The 27,961-nt window shown below is 37.1% G+C and overlaps 1 protein-coding gene across 1 annotated transcript; it reads right to left on the bottom strand.

Moving 5' to 3' along the window:
• Window positions 1-418: 418 nt before the first annotated feature.
• Window positions 419-27,810, bottom strand: sh3gl3a (SH3-domain GRB2-like 3a). The gene is made up of 11 exons (XM_027161940.2): window positions 27,583-27,810; window positions 11,340-11,408; window positions 10,656-10,728; window positions 9,339-9,482; window positions 8,348-8,481; window positions 7,937-8,095; window positions 7,572-7,675; window positions 6,560-6,684; window positions 6,329-6,361; window positions 5,543-5,608; window positions 419-5,008 (listed from the first exon to the last, which is right to left on the bottom strand). Exons 1-11 carry the CDS (start codon window positions 27,625-27,627, stop codon window positions 4,803-4,805), a joined length of 1,158 nt encoding a protein of 385 aa, XP_027017741.1. The 5' UTR covers window positions 27,628-27,810; the 3' UTR covers window positions 419-4,802.
• Window positions 27,811-27,961: the final 151 nt, after the last annotated feature.

The following is a 27,961-nucleotide window of genomic DNA, read 5'->3' as shown; positions in this document are numbered from 1 at the left end:
TAGAAACATAATGAACAATTGTTTATTGAACAGAAGTTATTCCTAATTGTTTAAAGCTATGTATTCACTGTAATGACTCATTAACTGGCTCTATAATGGGACCTTAACTAAGTACATTAATGGAGGTAAAATCAGTCAAGCTTTTATGGGAAAGTATCAGATCGAGTGATAGAGTAAATAAAAATGAGTCTATTTATTCTGCCATCTGACTGCCAGAGTCAGACTTGTGTAGAACTCACCCATTGTTATCAAACGTTTAGGATTAAAAGATTTAATATCAGCATACATACATTTAGATACATCTTTTGCGATGCACTTTAAAAGCAGACATTTTACAGGAGCAGTGGTTGCTTATTTATCTATTTATTAACTGGTTTTCTTTTGTGTACAGAAATAAAGCAGACGTCAAATGTCAGGCTCCACGATTATTCAGGATTTGTCATTTATTTATGCAATATACAGTTTGTAATATATCATTTACATCTATAAAACACTTTCTGTATAAATTATACTAAAGAGAGTAAAAGAAAAAAAAAATACATATGGTCCACATGCCTGTCTCTCTGAAACAAGTACTGTAGTGACAAAATTGACTAGAAAGCTACAGGACAAAACATGTAAAGGTAGAGGAGTCAGTAGTGTTCTTAACACAAGTCCAGAAAGAACCTGCCTTATTCTTATTATATCGTCCCATTATAGTGACTGATCTGAAGTGGAAATAATTAGTCTAGGTTTGTATCAGGAATTTACACAAAAGTCAAATGGTTTAACAGCTTAAATTTGTACCTAGGCTCGTTCCTAACCGTATTTATCTACACCAAAACGGTAAACAATTTACAATACCAGTCTAGACCAGTATAATTAAAATAAAACCAAATAGATTTCATCCGTTATGTTTTGCCGTACATTTAGTCAGTACATTTAGCTAGCTATAAGCTTAAAGCATGATGAATTTTTTCATAGGGGACGATATAAATGTAACGCAAGGCCTCTCTGGACTCCTGTATGATTAATAAACAGTCTAAACAACAGTTCATTGAGCTCAACAGATGGAGCACCACAGCTTAAGTATTTCACATTAAGGCCTGCTTAAGCTTGTCTCATTCCTATTCACCTTGTATTCAAGCAAAAGCAATTACTTGGCAACGATAAGCTTTAAAAATACTGTATACTGTAAATGTGCCGCTGGTCATCTCAGTCAAATCTACAATAAACATACATAATATGGCAATAAGTAAAATTTAAAACACTGTTAAACTGGTTGAAAAGTGCAGCTAGTCACGTGGAAAGCAGATCATCAGGTCTACAATGTTGCATTAAGCAACACCCATAACATATGGATTATATTTGTGAGAAGCCCAATAGAGATAATACTCCTTAGATAAAGTCTGTTCTATTCCGTAAAATAGAAAATACAGATGTCTTCCAAGGTTTCTTATTCTGGACAAATGAGAACATGGGGAATAAAATTGTAATTTTTTTCTTTTTTAGAAATACAAGAACGTGACATTATTACGAACTGTGATAACGAACAGTTCACAGATGCCTGCACTTTATAGCACATTTATTTTAACTAGGGCTGCAACAGGTCTGCAAAATTTGAGCTGTTTGATAATTAAACCGACCTGTAAAATAGTTTGATGCTTTTATTAATGTTAATCCACCGTTAAGATGCAGGGTAATTAGCACATCAGCCATCGGGTTGTTGCTGCTGAATTTTGGAAAATTTCCCGTCTTGATTTCGCCTCCTTTATAAAATACTTATATATGATACAGTATAAAGCAGAATGATCAGTGGATCAGAAAAAGAAAACAATCATTAATTGCAGCCCTAATTTGAACAAAATAAAGAATTAAAATCTTTTCCCTTTTCTCCCGCATGACACATCTAGTGATCTTTCCTTGTACCAGCAAAGGCAACAGTGACAAAACGCAGCACAGAAAAAGGCAGTCATAGCCATGCAAACGTCTTCACAGAGCAGATGATAAAAAGTAGTCATCGGCTGTTAAAATAAAAATACGAATGGCTCGATTAAACTACACAGAGTAGTTTTGTGGCACTGGAGGAATACAGTCATTTACCACTTTTTTATAATGTCATTACTGATCAAGTGCCAAAAATCAGGTATAATATATACTGCATTGTTCAACATTTATTCTTCGAGTCTAAAACTGTTGGACTGTTATGTACAAACAAGCCAAAAATGATTGTGTGTTATTCCAAATTCCAAGTTAGTTTTTCAATATCGTCGTGGTTCAACAACGACCCTGATATGAAATTGTAATATCGGCACTTGGCTAATCAAAATGTCAGTCTTGACACGTCAGTTTAAAAACAATCAAGCAAGGCATGAAAAGCATTGCAAAGCTTTCTATGCAAACGACTGGACCGCTGGAAACATGATGCAGGTTTTTTGGTTTTGTAACATCATCGTATGGTACTGGGAAAATATTAGCTCCAAGGTGAACATACATTGTTTACCCTCTGAGACAGGCTGATGTCAACACATGGTGTGGCACAGAGATTCAGTAAAAAGTGCAAACAGGAAATCCAACATGCCATGTGACTGACTGTTGATTCTAAAGCTTTAGTGCAATACTACCGCAATCCTAACATAAAGAAACACTTCAGGATTTGACACAAGTTTTCAGAGATGGGCGATGAGACAATATGTTGTGATACAATATGTTCTTCTCTGGCTGATTACATGTGATTAGAAACGTTATCATAACTGAGAGTAAACATTATGTTTCACGACAAGAAGACAGTTAATACCAAACCATCAGGTTCAGTTTGTTGGTGTCACCTTGGAATAAATCAGACAAGGGATTTTTGTGCTGATTTATTTTTTATTACACCAGTGTTTCTTTGTGCTTGCGCTGGAGCTCACCTGTCATTTAAATGCTGGTGTCTCTATCCAATTTAAGCCAATTTAGGCTCTCCGATTAGCTCATGAGCTTAAACACCAAAACTTTGTGACCAGGACTAAGAAATGCTACAATGGATATAAAAGTCTACACACTGCTGTTAAAATGGCAGGTGTTGTGATTAAAAAAAAAACAAAAACAGGATAAGTCATGTCCATCCAGCCCAGGACTAAACACAAAAAATATTAAGTGAAAAACAGGGCGGAAAAAAAAGGAAAAACAAAAACCTAGTTGCATAAGTATATACTCCCTTAACCATGTATACACACCCCTTAACACATGGCAGTATTTTCCCCCCGTTTATAGAACACCGTCTGTGAACAGCTGCTACGAATGAACTCAAGATTAGATAAAAAATATCCTACAACTAAACTGTAATAGGGGTTAATCTGAATCATGTATTTTATGACAGCTTTTTAAGCTTATGTTTCAATATGAATGACTGAATGTCACTGGTTCATTCTGAAACCAGCACAGTTATGCACCTAGGTTATTATGACTTCTTTATATTTCTTATTTTTCCTGTTTTTTCACTTAATTATTATATGTTGTAATTTCACACAGGGGTGGAAAAAAATTTCTGATCTTGTCTTGGTTTGTGTTTGGTTTGGTTTGAGTGTGTAGACATTTTGTATTAAGTATATATTATACGATGGCCAGTACACCGTCGGCTCTCAGGTTTAGGGTCAGACGGAGCTGCAGGAGATTTTTTCCAGCTAATGGAGTCTATGCACATGAACTTGATTTAATGAATTTAAGATTAATGTCACAAACTGAATGTGATTCTGTCAACCTTTCACACGTTTCAATGCACTGTTATTCACAGTGGCCAGACATTGGCAGCAGGGAACTACTTAAAGATTACTGGCACTGCATCGTCATACAAAAAAAGGTTACCCAGATGCTAAACAACACATGGGCGATACTTTGGTCTGTATTCTGTAGCAGAAGCCTTCTGTTCTGTGTATCTTCTCACCGCAGAACATAGGAAAATACACAAACTATAAGTAACCATACAGAGTAGCAGTTCATGTTTATAACATTTACGGATATTTGCATGTTTTGTTTAGTAGCAGTCTGAATTTTTGTCTGAAGGTGAAAATGAGGTCACTGAAGAAAACAGGTTGAAAACTCCTGCCTTTCTCTGACCTTCTCTCCACTGTTACACCAAGTAGCTAATTCGAGGATGATTATCATTGGGAAATGATACAGATAGTATGCATTGTGAGAGAAGAATTGTGATGTATAATCATTTTGCCACATCGCCCACCCTGTACTTCAATCTCTGCATCGTTTTTGATTTGTTACTGCTGTCATGATTCCAGATAATCACAATAAGTCATGTGTAAACAAAAAGACAGATAATAAGAGCAAGTGCGCAACAGAGAAAGCGCAACAGCATTAGAGATCCTCACATTTTATAAATTATGTTTCGGTGGCATGAAAGCTCAGTGCAGGCACTCAAACCGCTAAACCACATGAACCTGGAATTATAAAAAAGAAAAGAAAAAAAAAAGACAAACAAAAAGCACAGCCCTAGCCATCAACATACCTGGAAAAAAAGAGTGCTGAACAAATGTCAAAGGCTAAGTTAGAAGGTCAGAAGCACACACTGGATACTGCATACAAAAGAGAAATAAATACTGAAAAATAAAGCCTACTAGGATTTTCAGGCATCCAGCTCATTAATGTCTAGAAATAATGAATCAAGGTGACTGGACTTGATCTAACTTTTGAGATGTTCTCTACTCATCAAGAATCTAATACACTTCCAGTTGTCTTGAATCACTACTCTTAGACGCTGAAAAATAAAGCATTAAAAGATGAAGATTCCACAGAGTGTGTCTCTTGTACAGAGTCAGTGTTTACAAGCCTCATTGTGGTAAGGGTACGAGGACCTCAACGTAGTTGATGGGAAAGAAGCCTGACTCGCCGTTGATCATCCCCTCGTACCAGTTCTCGTCAATCTGATTGGTGAGGATGATGATGTCTCCTTCCTTGAAGCCGAGCTCCCCTTCGTTCTCGGGGTCGAAGTCGTACAGCGAGCGGCAGCAAGGCTGGTCCATGTGCAGATCCGTCTCTGTTTTGGTTAGACGTAATGCTGATTAGTCCCTCATTCATACAGCTGTTTATAGTTGCTAGTAAAAGCCTTTATTTTGTCACATATACATTACAGCACAGGAAAATCCTTTCTTTACTTATCCCAAATTTGGAGGTTGGGTTCAGATATGGTACAGCACCCCTGGAGCAGAGAGGGTTAAGAGACTTACTCAAGGGCCAAACAGTGGCAAGGTGCCAGTGCTGGGGCTTGAACCCCAATCTGCCTTACGATGTCATTAATACAGTACAAATTGTTGGCAAATGCTGTGGTATAAGAGGAACACAACACTAATGGACATACTTTTAATGATAATAATAATAAATAATAAACTTTGGGGTCATGCATCACAACATCCTGTCACTGATTATTTTCCTGTAACAACATGACTCACATTTTAATTTAATTCCTCACATTATCCTACTGGCTGTTGGCCAATAACGTAACAGTCCTTGAGAACATGTACACTTCTCAATTCGATTGGCTCATTAATGATACAAATCTGGTAATACTCACGACTGCTCACTCTGGGGCTTTCGGACCAGTCTGGATTGATGGGAGGAGGATGGCTGAGGTAATCAACTGACCCCACAATGAGGAGAGCAATCATGAAGTGCACACATTCAACACACGCACACACAAACGCAGAGATCAATGATGAACATGGATGTGATCACAAAACTAAAAACAACATGACTTAGGCTTAGGAATTGGTTCTATTTCAGCAGTCATGTAGGCATTTACATCATAATGAAACAGTATGACCAGAAGCACAATGTTCCCTATAATGCAGCTGATCATCACAAGTTGTGTTTGGTTCTGAAAGTTGCTTCTTTAGTTTTGTATTGGATCTATGCATCCCGAAGCCACCATTTTAGTGTCCTGCACTATTCATGCCTAAAAAAAGATTATGCATACTTATTAAAAGTCAATGTGACTTAGTAGCAGGTAAGTTTACAGGTAATCTGAAGGTCACACCTTTACATTCTTTTCATAATCAGTCTCAGTTTGATTAGAGTTCAGCTTCAGACACCAGACATGTCTTGGACCACTGACTTGATTTTTGCCAAAATATTGTGTATATACAGGGAAACAGTCAAATCCCATTTTAACCACTAGAGGGAACCACTATATAATGATATGCTTCTGTACCAAGTGTGACATTTTCTATTTGTGAAACCCTTAGTTATATAAAGTTAAATAAAGTTTCATTATAGGTTGACATACAAGTCTAGATATTTGCTTATCAGAAGTGACTGTAAAAACAAATAATAATAAATAAATAAAAACTGAAGAGCCTACTTTTTCCATTTATACTGTGGTTCACTTCAGCATCTGTAATGGACAACAAGAAATGAGTTTACAACAAAATTCCTCAAAAACAGGAAGTAATTTTCAAAAAATATATATGATATAAAGCGCTACCACAAATGGAACAAATAGAAACAGAAATGGAGTCATAAGAAAATTATAGGCCACAACGGTCAGGATCGGAACAAATAATTCATGTATCGGAGTATAGCACAATGGTACCTGTGGATTTTAGAGAGGATGTGTAGGAGATGCCATTATGCTGATTGCTATTGATGGTCTCCAGGCTGAACATGATGGACTTTGGATTGAACTCTTTCTTAGGTTTGCTGCTTGCTGTGTTTATCCTGCAGGAAAAATGCAAATCAGTACTGATTGTTCATGAGGAACACTGCTCTTTTTTGACAATGCCGTATCAAGACCTATTATGTTCAGGTCAGGATGACATGCTTTATATGTTTATAGTAGAATGACTAAAAAAAAAACATTTTTGGCCTGTAGCCACCGGCAAGTGACAAAGAGAAAGGACGTGATTCAATTCGTGACAAGTATCACATGTATGGGGATCTCCTGAATTTCATTCTCAAAATCATATTCTCACGTATTTCTTTAGTCACAAAAACAGTTAAGCCAAAGCTCTAATAACCAGGCGAGATGTAGGCCCTATTAGTCACTAGAGTAACCTGTGTCCAGCAGAAACCACAAAACAAAATCCTACATGCCCGGAAAACACACATCTTGTGTGACGCATGACTTTTGTAAAGGCTTGACTTAAACTTCACTAAACATACCCCAAAAGTGTGCTACATCCCAAATAACTACCTCTAAAACCCCTAGTATGTCATCTGCAAGCATTATCTCTACATCTCTATATTAGTAAAATACTAGAAAAACACTCATTTGTCTCAATATACACAATGTGTGTGTGTGTGTGTGTGTGTGTGTGTGTGTGTGTGTGTGTGTGTGTGTGTGTGTGTGTGTGTGTGTGTGTGTGTGTGTGTGTGTGTAAAACAAAATATTGGTGTGTTTTCCATAGTTACTATTCTGTTGAATATTTTGAAAAGAAGTGATAAGATGTTGCTATCAAAAGAACATCATGAAGAGACAGGAACATGCGTGTATCTGTTCATTCTCAGCTCAGACAAGTGTTAACCATTCTCAGTTCACATCAGTGAAGTAAGTGGGCTGCATATTACTGTCCTATGAATGTTTAAAAAGGGCTGAGCTGAGATACCTGCTCTGTAATTTGCCACTGAGTTCCTCCAAAATGTCAGAGGACTGACGGTGATACTCCAGCGCCGCCTCGATCAGAGCAGCTAGCTGACTCACCTGCTCTACCTGCAGGCAGATGGAACACCAGCACCTTTAGAAATACTAATGAATGCCTCCAAAGTAGGGTGAGGTGTGTGACCTGTTAAACTTCAAATATGTCTGTTCTTGTTTTTCTTCCCATGTTCTTAATTCTTTTAGGCATTATAAACAAATCAGCCAACTGTGGTGTAGTAAAAGCTATAGCATTAACTATAATTGTTTAATGCCCTCAGCAGAAACAACATCCTGTTATTTTTAAAATCTACTGCAATGTTCTGGAGAACTCACATCATTTTCTAAGAAATTGAACATGCTCCTCTCAGCAATTTCCTTAGATTCCTCAAACTTCTCCACAGCCTGCTTGATTTCATCATCAGGAATCTTCCCCTGTCGCTTCTTTTTATAGTCGAAATCTAACCGCCGTCCCTCCAGCTTCTTGAGATGATGCTAATATAAGAAGAAGAAATGTATCTACACGTCATGTACCTACACGTCCTCATAGTGCAATCTTGAATATATTCAGGACACATCACAGCTCTAGTGAACATTTGTTAGTGTATATATATAAGTATATACATATTAGTGTGTAACATTTATTATTGTATATATAGTGTACTTACAATAAAATGATTTCAGTAAGAATACAAAATATATATTTATTGTATGCCAGTTGTATTGTTTGTGGTCATGATCTCTTACCCCAATCTCCTTCAGGTCCTTGTCCTGCAGAGTCTGCAGAGGATCGATGAAGTTCTGCTTCACGTTGATATCGAGTGAGTCTTTAACATCAGCCATTTGTTTCAGAGCCTCGCCCACATCCAACAGAGCACAACCTGCAAGAGTCATGTACTTCCATGAGGCACGGCAGAGCTTTGAGATTCATTAAACATGTACTCTTTCCAGTATGAAAAGGGAATACAACTAAAAAAACAGAGACTTTTCCAAAGATTTAACTGTTAATTCACCTGACCAGTCCTTACAATAAGAGCCAGCAAGAGCCAGCAGGAACTGAGCAAAGCTGCTGTAAGAGCATCACCAGGGACAATCCCAGCACCAGGGACAAAACCCAGTACCAAGGACAAAATCCAGCACCAGGGACAAAATCCAGCACCAGGGACAAAACCAAGCGCCAGGGAGTGATAGGGAGTGATAGTGATGTCTGCAATGTTGAATGTATTGTCTCCTAATGTATAGTAAGTTATTAAATCTTTAGGATAAATCAGCTCTGTGCTTCATCACAATTTTATGCATAATTTTACATCAAGTATGCATTCGTTTAGTAATACGTAAACATCATGAGCGTACAAGTGATATATCACCAAAGGACATTATCTGAAATAAATGTTCCTGCTATTAACAGAAATATACTTGTTGAGTATAAACAAGACTATTGTAGCAATATGGTGGCTTTTCATTAGCTAGCTTATAACCTCCTATCTAAGACATTAATATGTCAATTATTCTGAAAATGTTTGATGTTTGAATCCACACAATGTGCTAAGATCTGGCAAAATGTGCAGGAGCAGGACCTCTAACTATAAGTAACCTATCATTATGTTTACATTTTTTTAAAATTGTTTTAACAATGCATTTGTAAGGGAATTGATCACATGCACATGCTTTTGGCCTGACGTTATGGTTTACTGAAAAATATCTGTGTGTGTATGTTTGTGTGTTTGTGTGTGGGTACCAAATGTAGAGTCGTCTCCGAGTTCACGGCCATACCGGATCATGCAATCCCCCAGAAGCCCCTCTGTCTGTGGGTAGCCGGTGGTCTTTACCTGTCCTCTGATCTTTGACATGGTGTTCAGCATCCCCAGTCTGGCTCGTGATGCTACAAAATACAGCAAACACAAACAAAGCCACAATATAAAGCCACATAAGCCACAATGACTCAATATCACACAAAGACATATACACAAACACACACACACACACACACACACACACACACACACACACACACACACACAAATTGCAGAATTTCCCACTGCACCATACCCACATACATTCAAACACTAATTCACACCAACACAAATTTATTAACCAATTCCTTGTCAACATGTATTTTTTTTGGAAGGAAACTGGAGAACCCAGGAAAATTCACACAAATCAGTCACAAGTGAATCACATCGACGTCACATCACTTGAGAGTCTGAATGTCACAGATTTGCTGAGTTCATCTTCCAGAACTATTGAGCTTATACCTAGTTATCCTTATAACTATACATTAACTGTAACAGCTACAACACTATTTTTAGTTGCTGATAGTTAAAAAAAAAAAATATTGACCCTATTTCTGGGAGATCCTAGGCAAAACTGATTGTGCTGTCTGGGAGGGTGGGGCATTCTCTCCCTACCATGTCAATCACATTGACACTAACCAATCTTGAGCTTCTGTCAGCTCATACGGTGATGTGAAAAAAGTGTTGGCCCCTTTCCTGATTTTTTGTTTTATTTGCACGTTTGTCACACTTTAATGTTTCAGATCATCAAACAAGTATTAGTCAAAGATAACACAAGTAAACACAACGCACAGTTATTAAAGCACAGGGCCATGTAGGTTTGGATTTTGTTTTCCATTAATAAAAACCTTCATTTAAAAACTGCATGTTGTTTTTACTTATGTTATCTTTGACTAATATTTAAATTTGTTTGTTGATCTGAAACATTAAAGTGTGACAAATGTGCAAAAAAATAAAAAATCAGGAAGGGGGCAAACAGTTTTTCACACCACTGTATATGTGGCAGATAGCTTGTTTCTCAGATTTAGTTCTGCTCTCCAGAGACACAGAATGAGCAGACGTTTGTGATGCTCTTGTGTCTCAGATCATGCATTAACCTTCACTCTCTCTTTATTATTTTTATTATTATCAGGTGACCAGATTGTGAAGGAATTAAAAAAGGAATAATGTTATTAATGTAATTAATAATTCCAACAATGGTTCTTAAACACCTGGTTTGTAACTCAGTCAAGCTGCTGCGTGCACATACTGTGTTTTCTTACCTGGGTTTGGCTGGAGGTATTCTGTGGTTTTGGTAAGAAGCTCAAACACAGACTTATTGGTGACATCAATTTTCTGCAGAGGAATGGTGTGACAAAAGAAAAGAAAACAGAAATGATGCAAGAACATTGTGAAGACTGTGTTTAACCCTTCACACTCTAATTTCTATAAGCAATTCTCATGTTAGTTGTGCTTCAACACATCTACTGCTATTGAAATGACACAGAATGCACTTTTGTTTTCAGGAGGAAAAAAAATCACCAGGAATACCTAGAACATGCACAGACAAAAAGAAGTGAAAGTCTGCAGAAGAAATGGTGCAAAGTTCCCCAAGATGCATGTAACAAGTTACCAGCCGATCTCCTCAGCATAATCCTCAAAAGTGTAGCAGACGTTCTCTTAAACCTGCCTAGACAGTTCTGACAGTGTTTTTTTTCCGAATTGAAATGCTAATCCAAAGGACATAAAATAAATATCTACATAAAACTGTAGGAGGCCCAGTGTTGTGCATAATACAATAGGTTGTATAGGTATTAATCATGGAACTTTCTGACACAACAGAGATGAATAAATACGTATTTGATCTGATTTCAAAGGTGTGCTCATTTCAGCAAGAAGCGGGTTAAAGTAGGGAAGGAACACAATAGGAGGAATAAAACTAGCAAAGATCCAGGAGAAGTCCTTACCCGCTCCATTTCCATGAAATCTTCATCGAGCTTTGTTCCTTCAGCCCCGCTTATCTTCTCACTCAGTAACTGAGGATGAGAGACAGATATATTAGTACGGATGTGTTTGTATAAATAAAGTAACGATTTAAATAAACATGCGTCATAATCTTGGTAGGTGAATGCTTGATTGTCTTATACTTCAAACAATGGGATTATATTTATTCATTTAACCACTCAAATTAGACAATATCCTGGTTACATTGAAATTTCATGACATTTACACAATATCTCATGGAAGAGACCTTGAGAGGAACAAAGGCCCCCTTCCTCATTTAGGTAACACAGGAGAGTTAATTTAATTAATCAACTGTTCATCAATTGCAGTCGGAAAGTTATCATAGCAATTGTAGTCCTAAGCCGTCATAGCAAAATGATATCAAATGCAAACCAAAGTCATGTTCGTTGTCTCTAAATGGGACCACAGTAATCTCATGTATCCCCAGGTTGTCCATGTGGAGCCTCAGCATCAGCGAGCGGTATCATATTTCTTATGGCTTTCATATAATTCAAAAGCTAAGTGACATTTTTCCGATCAGAATGTGATGGAGAGATGTATTTACATACATGTTGGTGATCACAGTGATCACAATTCTTACACACAAAATAAACCAGCTAGCATTCTTAAACTGAACTGTACCATACATTAGATACCTAGATATAGGCTGTGTTCTGGTGTGTGAAATGGGTAATGTCAATGGCAGTCTAATGCCTTCCTGTCCCACATACAATCCCTTAATTCACAACAGGAAGGCATTAGACTGGGAGAGCTGTTAGAGTGAATGGGTAATATGGAGAGAGGGTCATGCAAGACGAGGAAAAGACACAGACAGGCAAAGTGCAAAATTATTCGATTACCACCTAACAAATCTGCGCTTTTATTTTTGCTGCTAAACTCCACTTTGTATTGGTATCAAATTCAATCTTTAGTACTGTAACAAACTCAAAAGTGATGTGGAAACAGTGAAGAAACTGTGCTTTAATGTTAATAATGTTTATACACGTAAAACGCAACAAAGCAGCGTTCTAGCTCATTGCAGTTAGCCAACAAGATCCAAAAACTTTTTTCTCGAAGGATCAAACAGGATATTTACTATAATCTACGTTATCACCATCATAAAATTTACTCACACAGGAACACACCTGTATGTAAAGGGAAAAAAGTCATATAGCGCACCACAACACACTCATTTCACAGACTATACATATATATGTGTGTGTGTGTGTGTGTGTGTGTGTGTGTGTGTGTGTGTGTGTGTGTGTGTGTGTGTATGTATATATATATATATATATATGTATATATATGTGTATATGTAAATAAATATATATATATATATATATATTTATTTATTTATTTCAGTGCTCCATAACAGCTGGAAGTCAAACTCCCACACATGGCCCCATTTCATACCCACAGCTTGTACAGTAAACGAAGAAGCAAAGTAAGCGAAGCGGTGAAATTCAGCTTGACACAAATAAATATAGGTTCCAAAATTCATTCTCATTAAGGTCTTGGTTTAAATATGATTAAATACTACTGCAGAGTGCAGTGAGATTTCCCTCTTAACCCAGAATATGTGGACACCTGCTCAAACTCATGTTCCCACTCTTACTGACACTGACTAAGAGTTGTGCCATTTGTTATTGATGGGAATGAAGCAAGAGTGACAATGAGCAGTAACAAGCAGTAGAATCCTACACCTACACAAAAAAAGAAATTTTAGAAATTACATCAATCCAGACTCCTTAGCTGTGGTATAATTAACATGTAATGGCCTATACATTTACCAGACACCCTTTTCCAGAGTGACTGACATTTTTGTTTCAATGTACACAACTGAAGGGCCTTGCTCACTTGATGGACCAGGGATTTGAACTCACAACCTTCCAGTCAGTAGTCCAACGCCATAACCATGAGGCTACCACGTCCCTGTTACTTTATCAATCAATGATCTCATGGTGATAAAAATATTTGAATGTTCAGAGAACGAAAGACAAATATCTAAAACCTCAAAAATAATGATTGGATAGAAAATTGTTGAAAGGATTCCCTTTTGTCCCAATTTACATGAAATCCGTATTAAAATAAATGAGTAAATAAATAAAAATAAAAAATTTTCTATCTGACTTTTTATTGTTTAATATAAAATTCTAAATTATAATTAAATTATAATTATAAGGTATTTGTTATTTTTGAACTGTACATTTTTGGCATTAGTATTGAGGGTTCTGCATAGGTTCATATTCCCAATACTTCCGTCATCTTCTAAGCTCTGTATTTCTCTGGAAGGGGTAACGGCTTTGGAAGGGGTGAATGTTGGAGACAGCGTGAGAATTGTCTTACTGGGTGTAAATTAGTTAGCTCAAACAAATGCATTATACCACAGGGTGAAAGGAAGTCTAAAAATAACAAAGTAATGTCATTCAAGGCAACACTGTGGTTCTGACATCTGACCAGTCACTCCTGTGTTAATGAGATCTTCACTGTTTTTATGCACACCTTTTTTGCACTGACACTTTAACTCTGGACTTGCACAGCACAGTGCCACTTTACACACTACATACACTATTTACACACCATACTGCACCTGGACACTTTAAGGACAATCTTTAAAAACCATACACATTTATGTATACATAATATATATATATATATATATATATATATATATATATATATATATATATATATATATATATATATAATATATATATATATATTTACCTATATGTATATACATTATTTTTCCACTTATATTTTCATCTTTTATATAGTTTTTATATAGTTTATACTTTTTTATTTATCTATCTCCTTTTGGTTTTGGTTTATTTTTTTTATCCTAAATTGCATTCCTTTTTTTTATGCTTATATACCGGACAGATGCAAAAAGCACTGCATGTCCTACCCTGTATGTATGTGACAAATAAAATTTGATTTGATTTGATTTGAAGCATGGCAGATTTAAAAACCCTAGCTTTTTCTTGGGATCAGACCCATTAAACCCTGAATTTGCTGGGATGCTGACAATTACTTCCATGCTGCTGAGAAATGATCTATCAGTGTTGTGCTGCTGGGATCTGATCAATAAGAACTGTACTGCCAGGATCTAGCGGTCGGAGTCCCACTGGGATTGCCAGAGACACTGCTAACAATCTGAATGCGACAGAGTGTAATGCTCAAAATGGTGCTGTATTATTATGTAGGTCGACAAAAAAGCCAATTATCTTGTTAGGAAAGATATTTGAAGAAAACCTCTGGCCTGGTTCTCATTCTTACACAGATATGGGGCTTATTTACTCTGCTAGTTTTGTAGAAACACGCATGTACAGTAGCCAAAGCAACCTGTGTGTGAAAGATCGTGCAGTACGCGGTTAGACGAGGCAGGATGTATGTGTGTAAACTCAGCGTAGGCTTTCCTGGAACAACTCCAGCAATCATAGTCAGAGATCCGAACCCTGGCAGACGAGGGAATCACAGGCATAGTCAAAATGTAAGTCAAACAGGCTCAGTTCCAAGCAAATAGGAGTTACAGAAGCACAAGGCTAAGAAACACAAAATAACAATAAGCAAGACTTCATGCTGGTATACTGTCACAACAAGGTATAAACAGTGGTGACAGAAGTCCAAAACAAAGGCATATGACAAAACAAACAAGCAGACGCAGATGTTGGGAACCGTTACGTGAGGAAGGAAGCAATGATACATTATCATTAAATTTATTTCTCATATGCGATGTAAATTAAAAAGCCTGCACACCCCTGACAAGATGGAAGCCTTTTCTCTAAATCACCCCAAACCATGTTGCAAAATGTCTTATGTTATCATGAGATTAATTTGATAATTACAAATGTTATGTTTAAAATATAAGCACATCACCAACAAAAACGCCATACCCACCGTGCAGCACTGGGTTTTAGGACTGCTTTTCTTCAGCCAGAACTAGGTTTTATTAAGGTGAAGCGATTCATGAAATATCAATAAATATAGGTTGATTTCAGTGCCAAACCTTCAGGTGTCTGCCAGTAAGCTGAAGATAGAATGGAACTTCGCCATTCAGCATGACAATGACCCAAATCACACATCTAAAGCAAAGTATTGGCAAGTCAAGACATGCCATGCTGATAGACTCTCATCCAAAAAAAACTCTGTGATTTAATCAAATCAAATGTTGCTTCAACAAAGTATTAGTTTAGGAGTGTTTGCACTTTTGCAACCAGGTTATTTTTTCCTAACATGTTTCTGATTGTTATTTTCAATGAACGTTTTTACTTTGGAAAAGAGTTGAGTTCTGACAAGGTTTATCTTTATTCATTCATTTCATTGTTTTACATTACAAAATCAAAAGCAGTGTGTAGACATTTTATATCCATTGTTTGCGCATCTTTCCATTTAAGTAGTTAGAAACCTGCTCTTTTTATGACTGAGAGTAACTACCTGGGATCATGGGAAGATGGCTGCCATTTGAACAGAATTTCCTAGGAGGAGTTTATTACTGGTTAACTTAACCTATACTGGAGGGGATTTGGAATAAAATATGAATGGCATTCTAACCATACAATCCAATCCAATGTCATGATATTTTTTTATTACATCCATAACGCAGCTTACATGACAACAATGACATTATAGGAGATCAATTACTCCATTAGGAAAACTGCTATTCTGTATGATATCCAGACATGCTTTACGATCCAAAGTCAATGACAGATCATGATTTCGTGGGTAGAGTATGTGGGATGGTGAGCAGACATGTGCCAGAAGAGCTGGCAATGAGGTTGGGAGTGTATTGATCGAGATGTACCAGGAAAAACATCAACCCATACACTCGCGCCTAAAAGACCCAGGGGTCTGAAATGCATAGCCACATGGATTTTCTATTAAGTTACAGCTCCTACATATACAACTCTTATATAAACTCTTAACCAGTTATTAGTCAGTTATTAATCTATATAAGGGGTCATTTGAACTCTGAAAATGTGCTCTGTCAGTTGACTTAAGGAATAGATATATTCCTAGATATATATAATAGGAATAAAATATTATTGTACACATATTTAAATAAAGATCATCAAGGTTGAGAACCCCTGCTTTAAACCAACTCAGCTGAGATCAACCCTGAGCTTAGACCTAGAATATGATGTGTGATCTCAGTGAAGTGAATGTGGCAGCAGTGCAAGACAATGTGCAGTTATACTGCAGGGCTATAATCAGGAAGTCTGACCAATGTGTCCTTTGTATGAGGAAATGAAAACACAGTTTCCAGGCTTCAAAGTGAACACAGCGTGAACCTGCAGGCCAAAAGGCATCAAATGCCGAGCGCAGGATGTGAAAACTTGGCTCTGGTGATGGGTTCCTGATACAAAAGGCCAGGTTTCTATATGATTCCTCTTTAATGTTTAAAATTGTCATTTCCAATAATTTGCTGTAGTGTTCAACAATCAAGACATGTTTGCACTTAATTAGATTGATTTATGGAAGTGTAGAATTTACTGAAGAGATAAATGATTGTATTGAAGCAGCTAATGTTAGAATCATGAGTGTAAAAGTAAGCAAAAAATGATTGGTGTTTTTCAACCTAATGATTGGTGCTTCTCACAAAGTTAAATATACAGTAAGGAAAAGTCAATATAAAATATGATGTTCTGCCAAATGCTGTAAATGTAAATGTAAATATACTGAGTCCCCTGCGTCACAAAACATACAGAGCAGGGATGAAGCTGAATATAAGAATTTATTCAGAATAAACAGCTAATGCGTTCAAAACTGATACAAACACTGATACAAACAGGCGAAGCATTATTTTTGATTATTATTTGAGAATAGATGTGCATCAAGACTAATCATTGGATTGGAACGCAACATAAAAGTCACATGAGCAAGAGGCTCTTAATTCTTGTGCAAGACCAAGCAATCTGATCTGAATCTGGCGTATCAAGACCAAATACATTAACATGAAATCCCAGCTATCCTTAATGCCTGCTCAGGGTCATTGTGGTGTTGTCACAACCAGAATGGAAGGAGACAGACCCGTATGCAGGATAGCTTCATATGAAAGGGGTTTAATAAATACAAAAGACAAACAGTAAAAGACGATAACTAAAACAATACAGATGACGACACTTAACAAGGACTAAACGTAACTAAGGATTAAAGAAACTAATAATTGCACGCTGCATTCAGCAACGCGGCTCACTTAAATACAAAAGACAAAGAGATACGATTAGGCACAGGTGTGGAGACAGGGAGGAGCAGACAAAGGCGGGGCAGACACGTGACGAGGAACGTAAACAAAGGCACATGGTAAAAAGTCCTGACAGGTGTAAATCAGAAAGGTTTGCTATATTAATTGAATCAGCTAATTTGTTCAATTATACCAGGTGCAAACAAAAATAAAAAAATGCATGAACTAGAAAACATATCTGTAACAAGAAAAGAAATCTGACTTTGCTGCCAAAAGAGATTTATTTTCTGAAGCTTTATAAAAAGAGATTAGGTCAAGATAAAAATTTGCCATTAGTTTACAATGCTAACACAGTGAAAGGAAATGAGCCCTATATAGAAACCGAAATTACTATGTGAAGCAGCTCTCTAGTTTACTGTAGCTCTGTTGCAAAAGCCTTGACTGTAACAAACGTATGAAAATGAACAAAATATTTTTCTGCAAAAGGCCACATCTATGCCACAAATGAATTGACCAAATTTCCAGCAGTAATATGTGGTACCAAGACACAAGAACAGTTTAGGCAACAATGAAATTTATCTAACAAATTAAACGTTTTATTTGCTGAAATATTAAACATTATTTATTTACTTTGTTGTGAACACTGAATACAAAACCTTGGTCAACAAATCGGTGAGTTGAGGAAAAAAAGTGAGGAAAACGTTTTCAAGAGATCAAATATACCTGATAGGCTAGCTAATAAATGAACATCCACCACTGAGGCACTGGAAATATTTCTCTCTCTTTATGTCTGAATATTTTGTAAAGTGATATTACAATATCATGGACCATTGTTTTTAATCCCACACACCTACACAGAGAAAAAGTAAAAAATTGAGTTTGTGTGGTCTGTTACAATAGACTTATACGTCATGGCCTGGCTTCTTTTATTTTCCAGGAAATCTAAGCTACAGCTGCAAATCCATCTGCGTTTACACTAATTTACTGTTATCACACATAATGACAGGCTGAATCGTGTTTGACGTCAGGACGGCTTGTTTCCTTTCATCAATCATGCTTATCGACCACCTACAAGGACGACGGAGCTTAGATTAGGAGCTAATCACACACGCTGTTACTGTGGGTGGTTATATATATAATTATATATAGCTCACTTCAATTCAGTTCATTTTGTTCATCATCATCATCATTATATTATTATAATTGACTTTTATTCTACAAGCTGAAAAAGTCAGGATGAATAGGGTTGACGTGAATTTGCATAAATGTAAATGGATAAGTTACATTCTTTCGTTTGAACTTGAGCTACACAGAGCTACACTGGCTTACCACTTTATTATGCAATTATTCAATTAGCCAATCGTGTGGCAGCAAGTCGATGCATATAATTTTACAGATACAGTCCAAGAGCTTAAGTTAACACTCAAATAAAATATTAAAAATGGGAAAATGTAATTGCAGTGACTTTGACTGTGGCATGGTTGCTGGTGCCAGGTGGGCTGCTTTGAGTGAGAAATCTCTTGAGTTTTTTGCACAAGAGTCTCAAGAGTTTATACATAATGGTGCAAAAATAGACAGACAGACAGACAGACAGACAGACAGACAGACAGACAGACAGACAGACAGATAGATAGATAGATAGATAGATAGATAGATAGATAGATAGATAGATAGATAGATAGATAGATAGATAGATAGATAGATAGATAGATAGATAGATAGATAGATAGATAGATAGATAGATAGACAGAAATCTGACTATTGCCTCAGATTTCTGTTCACCTGATGTGGTTTTCTGCAGTTCGACAAAATGCTTCATCGGGTATATGATATATTACGTTTAAATAAATTACTGAGAGAAGGGAGAATGAGGCAATAACGTGTTTTGCCAAAACTGCCTTCTAAATGGGACAATCTATATCTCAGGGGCACAAAAATGCTGCCCAGAAAGCTGTCTGGAATGAGAGCAATCCTCTCATGAAAGGAACAAAGGGTTGGTGATGACATGCAGACACTGATCATGTTTAGTCTTAAACGAGCTTCCATAAACATAAAGCTGCTCAATAACACAATAACAAATGTATATTATATTACTGATTTCAGTATTCAGAACAATAAGATGACCGAGACAGTGTTTTAGTTGTTGTTTAAACAAAGAAACCCCTTGAACTGAAACAATACAACCACAATGCCTTCTCCTTGAATTGTATGCACCTTACAATAACATGACAGTTAAGACACTGTTTTTCTCTTCAATGAAATGCAGATACAAACTGCAAATGAAATGAAATTCTATGTAATCTGATGCACAATAGAGTTGCAGAGGGTTTTTTTTTTTTGCAAAAATGAAAGCACAGGATTCTTCTTTTAAACTACGGCCACTGAAGCCACATACTGTATGTACCTACTGTATATGACAGGTTTAGTCATGTTCAAGACGGGTTTGGCTCAGAGTGCGATGTAATAACATAACAGGACGTGTCTTGGCTCAAAACTACTGAAAATCTTCTCCAAAAGCCCTCCACATGTTCATTTTCGTGATTGCAAAGTGCGTGAAATCCAGGCAGGACTGCCTGTTTTGAATTTGCATCATATTGCAATGCCTTCTGGGTAAACATTTCTCATGTAGTTTACAGTGATGTTGAACATCTGTTAAGGTGAGAGAAAGGATTCGACTCGGAGGAAACGGTGGGGTGACATCTATGAGAGCACCATAACGACAGCCTTCGAATGCAATCCTGTCCTCACCAGGGCCAAGGATGTAAATCGAATGATCAAAGAACTTCATAAATCCAGAGAGGCAAGCAGTGTGTTTTTTAAAATCCATTAAAGGTCTTAAGGCGGGAAGCTCACATCGTAATGGTACATTCTCGGCCTCAGAGTGCAGAACTAATCTCTCACGCTGTCATTGCAATGGAAAAAGAAGGCCATAAATAAAGAAATAGTTGACAGCAGCCATCAATATCCTAAAGCTAACAATCCAAACACACACTCTTGGGAATGTGAATGTATGTCTTATGTCTGTAAATAAGACTGAGGATTCTGCAGATTCTGGAGACAGTGTATGGTTAATTGTCACCCCTCAGGATGCTTCTATTAATTGGGTTGCAAATGCACAGATGGTTGTGAAGAAAAATGATTGTACCAAGTGGCACGTTCTCTATCGTGCATGATAAGAGCCGAAAAGGATCTGGTCAGTACCTAAACTAGAGTCTCCTTCCAACACAAAATGAGATGTGCAATTTAAACACACGTTGGCGCTCGAGTTAAATAAGCCGATAGCATAATAACGGGGTGAAGATTCAAGACAAGCCGATTTCCAATCCATGCTTCACAAAATAAAAGCTTTCTTTATCTATACAGCTAAGTATAGATGTACTTAATGTGCTTTGATGAGATGCACCTTGGCTTTCAGAATCAAAATACTGTTACAGTACTGTTTTCCCCATGTCATGGGAATGGAAGAAAGCTGTATCCCCAAAACCAGAGGTTGACTGGATGCCCGTTCGTAGAATAGCCTTGCTGATAGCTAAGGAGTACCGAAAGCTGAGGAGACCAGAAGCAAAAAATTTGCTGCAAAGAGTGCAGGGAAGAAGGAAAAATAACAGCAGCCTCAGCAGGCATGATCATCATCATCATTCATCTGCAGCAGATGTAACGGAGACTGTCTGATTGTACAGCGACTCACAGACAGAACATCATCTAACTGGAAGCGACACAATCGTCTCTTGATGCCCACCCTTTAATGTGATTACAACTATTTCTAAAATTTCACCGACTTGAACTGTGAAAAATTCACAGATAAAAATGAATAATTTCTCAATCAGTTGTTCTGAACTTTTACTCCTCCTCATATTTTTTTTCTCTTTAACAGTGATTCTTGCCATATTGTTGCACATATGGAGATGTGTGAATCACAGTAGCCAGTTGCACCAGCTGAACATAAGTACTAGGGTTTGTCTGTCAGTATTATATACACACACGACACATTCTGGTGTTTACACTCTGGCTGTTTACTATTAACTGAAACGAACATGAAAAACATGAATAACGTTTTTGTGATTGAAGCCACTGATCTGCAGTTACTGAGATTATGGAACTGACTATGTACAACATCCTAAGAGACATAAACACACAGAGAAAGAAAAAAAAAGAGGGCATCCTGTGTTGCCTCAATGTGTTTTCTCAGGGTCTGTAGAGAGATGTATTCTCAGCAATCACCTGCTCTATTACGCACAGGAATCTGAGAGTTACCAAATACACGTAGATGCGAGTTCAGCAAGCTTATTGACCTCTTATTATTCAAGAGCCCAAGTATTCACATCAAGTTGATTAAGGACTTATTACGGACCAGTAATCATAGCAATAGTTCATAGCCTGGGTCAGGAAACAGGCAGATGCGGTTAAGAAAGCCAGTAACAAGCTACAGCTAGAACCACACATCACAAGTGCACAACAAAGGCTAGGAAATGGTGTCACCAAGAAACAGACAGAACTAGACAGAGAGACACGCAATACTTCAATACTGTGCAGAGAAGGCTAACATGGGATAACAACCAAGGGATCACAACATCTATAAACTAAAGTATGAATTGAAACCAAAGAACTCCATGAAGCTAACTGCATGATATCAGGACAACTTGGGTGTTATTTTACCTGCAACATGGACACTAGCACCTTTTCATGCTCAAAGGTGTCAGAAATGTCAGCTTCTGTTACAGAAAAGAAATCAAACAGCAATCAAGTCGGATTTGAGTCTGTGACTCTGTTCTATAAAGACTGTATAAAATAAGGCAGAACATTGGGCAAAAGTAAAACAAATTCACATCAGGTCTCATGATATTTTGTCCATCTTGTTCACCGTGTTACACACCTAGCATTTTGCTATGTGATCTACTGGCATCTATCAATAAATGGTTAGACATTGTATTGCAAAATATAACACACCATTATTATTGCAAAAATTGTTTAAAAATTTTTCAACTGATATCGGCAGAGAATTTTTTTGGTAAAACACTTATAAAGCAATGATACACATTAAGGCAATGATTATGAGATACAATTGCATATTGGCATGTGTCTAGTTGTGTATAATTCCAATATTTATAAATAAGTAATTGATGTCTGCAGTGGATGCTGCGATAAAAAAAGCAATAAAACGGTGATGGCCCCAGTAAGCACTTATTCATATTCTCCTCATTTCAACACCTTGTCCAGCCCTCAGAAGCACAAGCAGTTCTCTGAGTAATGTGTGTAATAAACACTGGTGAGAATTGCACTCATCCTGAAGGAGAGGGTGCTCTATATACATAGGCTGTGATTAATATTTAATGAGTGAACAAGGTTGTGCAAATACAACTTTTTACTAATGTTGCTGTGCTCAACAAAGAGACTCAGAGTTCAAACAAACCAAAGACACTCACTACACATTTTGACTGTGGGCTCGATTTAGATGCAAACACCTACACTGCTATTCTACCTGAGCAATATTCTGCATTATAGTACACTGAGAATGGGAAGGCTTTCCACTAGAGCTTAGATCATGGATGTGGGGATTTGTGTACGGCCACAAGAGCATAGGTGAGGTCGGTTACTGATGTTGCGTGAGATCAGTGTTCGAATTCATCCCAATGATGTTCGGTGGGGTTGAGGTCAGGGCTCTCTATGTGTATTCATGGCACTTTGGGCACAGAAACATTATCACGCCGGAACACGTTTGGCCTCTTCATTCTAGTGAGTATAGAGTCTATACAACTGTAGCAGCAGTTTGGGTAAGAACAACATATGGGTGTGATCAGGTAAGGCATCCACAAACATTTGGCCATATAGTGTACCATTTAACATGCTACAACAGTTAAAAAAATACACCAATCAGAGTGACAGCTGTTTTGTGTTCACTATTATCCAGGAAACAGCTGGCTCCTTTATATTAATCAAATACCTGATCTCCTGCTACTTTTTAATAGAAAATGACTCAAACGGTGTGCAAAACCTCCCCATACCTCGAAAGTATACCTGAATGAAAAAAAGGAAAAATATTCTGAATTGTATGGTATTTATATTGTATTTGTTGAATATTACAATGTACTGCATAACTGATTATTAGCACATGCCTAATGTAATATACAAATGACACAAAGGTCACAGTGCTTTTATATCTTTAGACATGTATTCAATTTCTATAGCCTGACAGTGTGATAATACTTATAAGTAGGCTGTCTTTAAGAGAGAGACTTTATTTTGGGAAGGTAAACATTATTCAAACATGCTGCCTCCTTGGCCAAAGTCCTCCCAGTGAAGATGCTCTTAAGTGTCCATGTATAAGAAATAAAAAGCTGTATGGGGAATTTAAAAGGAGGTTGCAGCCATAATGCAAAACCCTTTCCACACACACTCACTATTGCATCAGTTCCTCTAATGTTGTTGTGTAGACTGATTGATTATTCAGGATGCAGGAAGACAAGAAAGAATATTGTCCCACAAGTCATGCTTTCCTTAAGTGCCCGTTTGCCTAGTGCTGTTTCTGTGTATTGTCTTTTGTGTATTGTCTTGTAATTTTTTGTTTGCACTGTCTTTTGTCCTGCACTGTCTTGTTTGTCTTGTCCTGCACTGTTTGGACCAGATTAGACAGATGCACTTTTTTTACTACGAACTAAGTCCTTAGCTCTGTCTTTGTTTTATATAGCACCCTGGTGCTGGAGAAACTCTTTACTGCATCAGCTACTGTATATATGATTGAAATGACAATAAAAGCTTCCTGATTTGACTTGACTTGCTAGCCGCTATATTTACACATAAAACCTTGGTTATTCAGGGGACAGCTAGAAAAGATAGTACTCAGTGTTCACGACAAGCCCAAATACAAAGAGCTGAACAAACAACCCTCTGATTTCATCCAAAAATAAATAAATAAATAAATGATTTACACAAGTTTTGTGCATTAACTTGAATTGTGTCAGTGTTTTCTAATGTAAGGTCAGGAGGTTTTCTGGACAGAGTACACAGGTGGATTAGTACTCAGTAGCACAACAAGCTGTGTTTTCTGACTTAATAACTTTAAAACACAGGAAAAAGTGAGGCTGGTAAGGAAATTACAGTTTAAAACTGCTATTATGTACGTAAAAACAGGAACCGACTTGTCTCATGGATGTTTCACAACATTAAGTGTGACTATAGCACCAATTGTCACAAGTCATAGCAAACACAGTAACAGACAGCATTAGTTAATGCATTTTTCTGGCTAGTGTGGAGTGTTGAGCTCAGAAAGAACCTGCTATCACTAGCATTAACTGTTCAGTGAACAAAATCACCTGGATTACCAGTTAGAAAACTGTCCTAATGCTTCCTACCCCATGGCATAACACATGCTGCCAAATATTTTCACATCCACAGGCAGTGTGGTAATAGCCCAGTTACAACTTATCATCTCGTCATTCAGGGTTTATTCAGCTTTGTGTTTATTCATCATGCCAAACAGTTAAACATATATTCCCCTCAACCTGAATAACAGGAAAGCTGTATCACTGTTTGGGGTTTTGGACTTTCTGTAAAAGCAGTGGTGATACCAGAGACAGCAGGGGTTGTTAACTGAGAGAGAGGAAAAACATGCTGTGGTAAAAGATAAGTAAGGAATGCACAGGCCAAAGCACAGAAGAGAAAATACGCATTAATACAAGCATGGTATGTACCATGTGTTAGAGCCAAGCACCAAGAACTCCTATCTGATTGGTGATGACGAAGTTTGGAGATAATATTTCTCAAACAAGACACTGTCAGCCTTAATGCAAGCTGAATGTAGCTGAAACTCAAAACTTTAAACGTTCATTAATACTAAATTTGCACCAAATTTATTTTGATTTCTGACACAACATGCCACAATGTTATCTGTGAAAATGGACAAAAAGACACCTGCTGCCTCAGGTGAAACTGAGTAAACAAAGCATTAACAAGACATTCAAGTTACAATATAATTCCCAGTTGATTGGTATACACCAATTTTAATAAAAACACACTCTACTGTTTATGAAAAAATAGAGGTCATGTGGAACCGGGGGTTTTGAAGGGACTGTGTAATGATACAGTATAGGCATAAAGTTTACACAATTCTAAATTGGAAACTTTCCTTAGTTAGCCATATCAATAACGTAGCTGCTGTCTAAAATGAAAAAAGAAACCTTCAGACACCATGTCAAAATGTCTTGGGTAATCAGACACTGCAAAGCATATCTGAGATATGAGTAACACTCTGTACAGTTAGACTAAACTCATACTTTTAACTAAAATAAGCTCAAACTGTGGGTTCTGATTTGTAGGAAGTAGTACAAATGTGTTATTTGTTAAAAGACAAGAACAAGAAGCAACAACATACTTGGGAAAAAAAACAAGTTCATTTTAAAAAAGCACTAGTCACCATCAGCCTTTAGACCCGACATATAGATGATGCAAGCTATTGTTAAATTATACAAAAACATCAGAGATTTACTGCATATTTTATACTGTATATACAGCTGTGGTTGCCAGATTATGAATCCTTTAGGCTTCTGGAGCAGGTCACGTATTTCCACATTGCTCATCAAAACATCAGAAAGAAGCAGTGCAACATCTGGTTTTACTCAAACTCATATAGTAAAATAAACTCAATTCTAAGCATGCTTTTATCTTTTATTAGTATATCAAGATAAGGATCAATCAGAACCAAGTTATCGTTTGAATGCTCAGCTGTCTGATTAGAGATCATTTTATCACCTTATTTCCATCATTGTCTACATAATACTAGATTTTTCTAAAAGGCGAATGTTGTAAATATACAACTTGTAACCCATCTGTTGCTATGCACAAATTGTTGACTTAAATAAACGCATACGCTTACATTATCAGTCAGGTGTACAGTTATAGACCAGCTGTATGTTTCAGACCAGATGTAAGCAGATGTTTTCTGTTGGTTGAATGTTTCTAAACCCATTTAAAATACCCTGCAATGCCATCAGTACTATTTCAGTTGTGGTACTAAGTGATGGGTCTCTTTGTGCTCATGGATGGAGTATAGGAGCAGAGAAAACCTGTTTGCACATAGAGAAATGTACCCACATTAAATGTAGAGCACGTTTGTGTATACTGACAGTGTCGATTTAACAAATACATAGTTTCCTCGTACAAGAGATGTCAGTACTCAACACTGTGGGCGTTAAGTCAATATTTTAGCAGTTATTTCTGGTTGAGATATTTCAACACTAATGTTGCACTTGTTGCTTCAGACTTTGGATGTTATAGTTATTTATTTCTCTCCTGAGAAGACAAAGAAAGCCCAGCTGAAACACTTAAATGTGTATAAATATGTAATAAACATGTATTACCACATGCAAGTATCTGAATTAACTCATTCAAATTTGTTTTAATTGTTTTATTTTGTTAGGCTAAACATGAGTATAATTATGCCTCGGTTAAGCAAGTAAATGTGACGAATCGTCATAAAACAGCTGGATGGCAAACGAGTTAGCATTGTTGCTAACGACCCGAGTAGAGCACGAGATGAAACCCGAGCAGACCAACATACCGTTACCTTAGAAACGTACTTACGGAATTGCTATACCGAACATGCTAGCATTGCTAACAATGAATGGGAAAGAATAAGAAAGTAATAGCCACCAGTTAGCATGATGTAATTTATCTGATTAGGTATAGTGCCTATTCTGCACTCGTTTGTTCTTAGCAAACGTTTTGAGTGAACCATTCTTATAAATCAGCTGTGTGTCTGAAAAAGGAAGGCAATTCTTATTACAACAGCTTTTAAATAAGAACGATAGTATCTGATAGTATCTTTCAGGCCGTCGCGCTTCTGCGTCAACAAACACTGCTTAAAAACAATTAAAACATCTATATATAGTTTATGCTGCAAAATAATTTGAAGTTAAAATGAACGGAAACATGAAATATGCTAAATACAAGCTCGTAACCGAAGTAACGTTATAAAGCGATAAAAAAAAAAAAGGCAAACAGGAACTGTGAGGTTTCTCTTGCTTTACCTGACTGGCTTTATGAAACTGCTTCTTCAAACCCGCTACCGACATCCTCAGAGAAAATGGGGTCGTAAAGTCGAAACAGAGGTAGAATAAAGTAAAAATGACGAGAAAACAACGGAAGATAATCCTTCAGTGATCGTGAGAAAATCGTATTCGGAATTTCGGAGCCTCAATGTTCTATTACTGAGTAATATGTACTGAAGATGGAGCTGCACTTGGGGGTGGAGAGAGAGGGAAAGGGGGGTGGGGAGAGAGAGATAGAAAGAGAGACCAAGAGAGAGGGTGAGAGAGAGTGAAAGAGAGAATGAGAGAGAGAGGGAGAGAGATGCAGAGGGTGAGAGAGTGTGAAAGAGAGAATGAGAGAGAGAGGGAGAGTGATGGA

The sequence above is a fragment of the Tachysurus fulvidraco genome, chromosome 2 (assembly GCF_022655615.1).
Source record: "Tachysurus fulvidraco isolate hzauxx_2018 chromosome 2, HZAU_PFXX_2.0, whole genome shotgun sequence".
Lineage (NCBI taxonomy): Eukaryota > Metazoa > Chordata > Actinopteri > Siluriformes > Bagridae > Tachysurus > Tachysurus fulvidraco.
Note: the sequence above shows the minus strand (reverse complement) of the source record. Positions and strands in the feature narration are given on the sequence as shown.

Bases quoted from the DNA above. Each gene is read 5' to 3' on its own strand.
- sh3gl3a (XM_027161940.2), bottom strand. From the start codon at position 27,627: ATGTCGGTAGCGGGTTTGAAGAAGCAGTTTCATAAAGCCAGTCAG. The intron at 6,362-6,559 runs GTACCATTGTGC...TGTCCATTACAG, and splicing joins ATCCTCTCTAAAATCCACAG to ATGCTGAAGTGAACCACAGT. The intron at 5,609-6,328 runs GTAGGCTCTTCA...TTGTGGGGTCAG, and splicing joins CCACAGTATAAATGGAAAAA to TTGATTACCTCAGCCATCCT.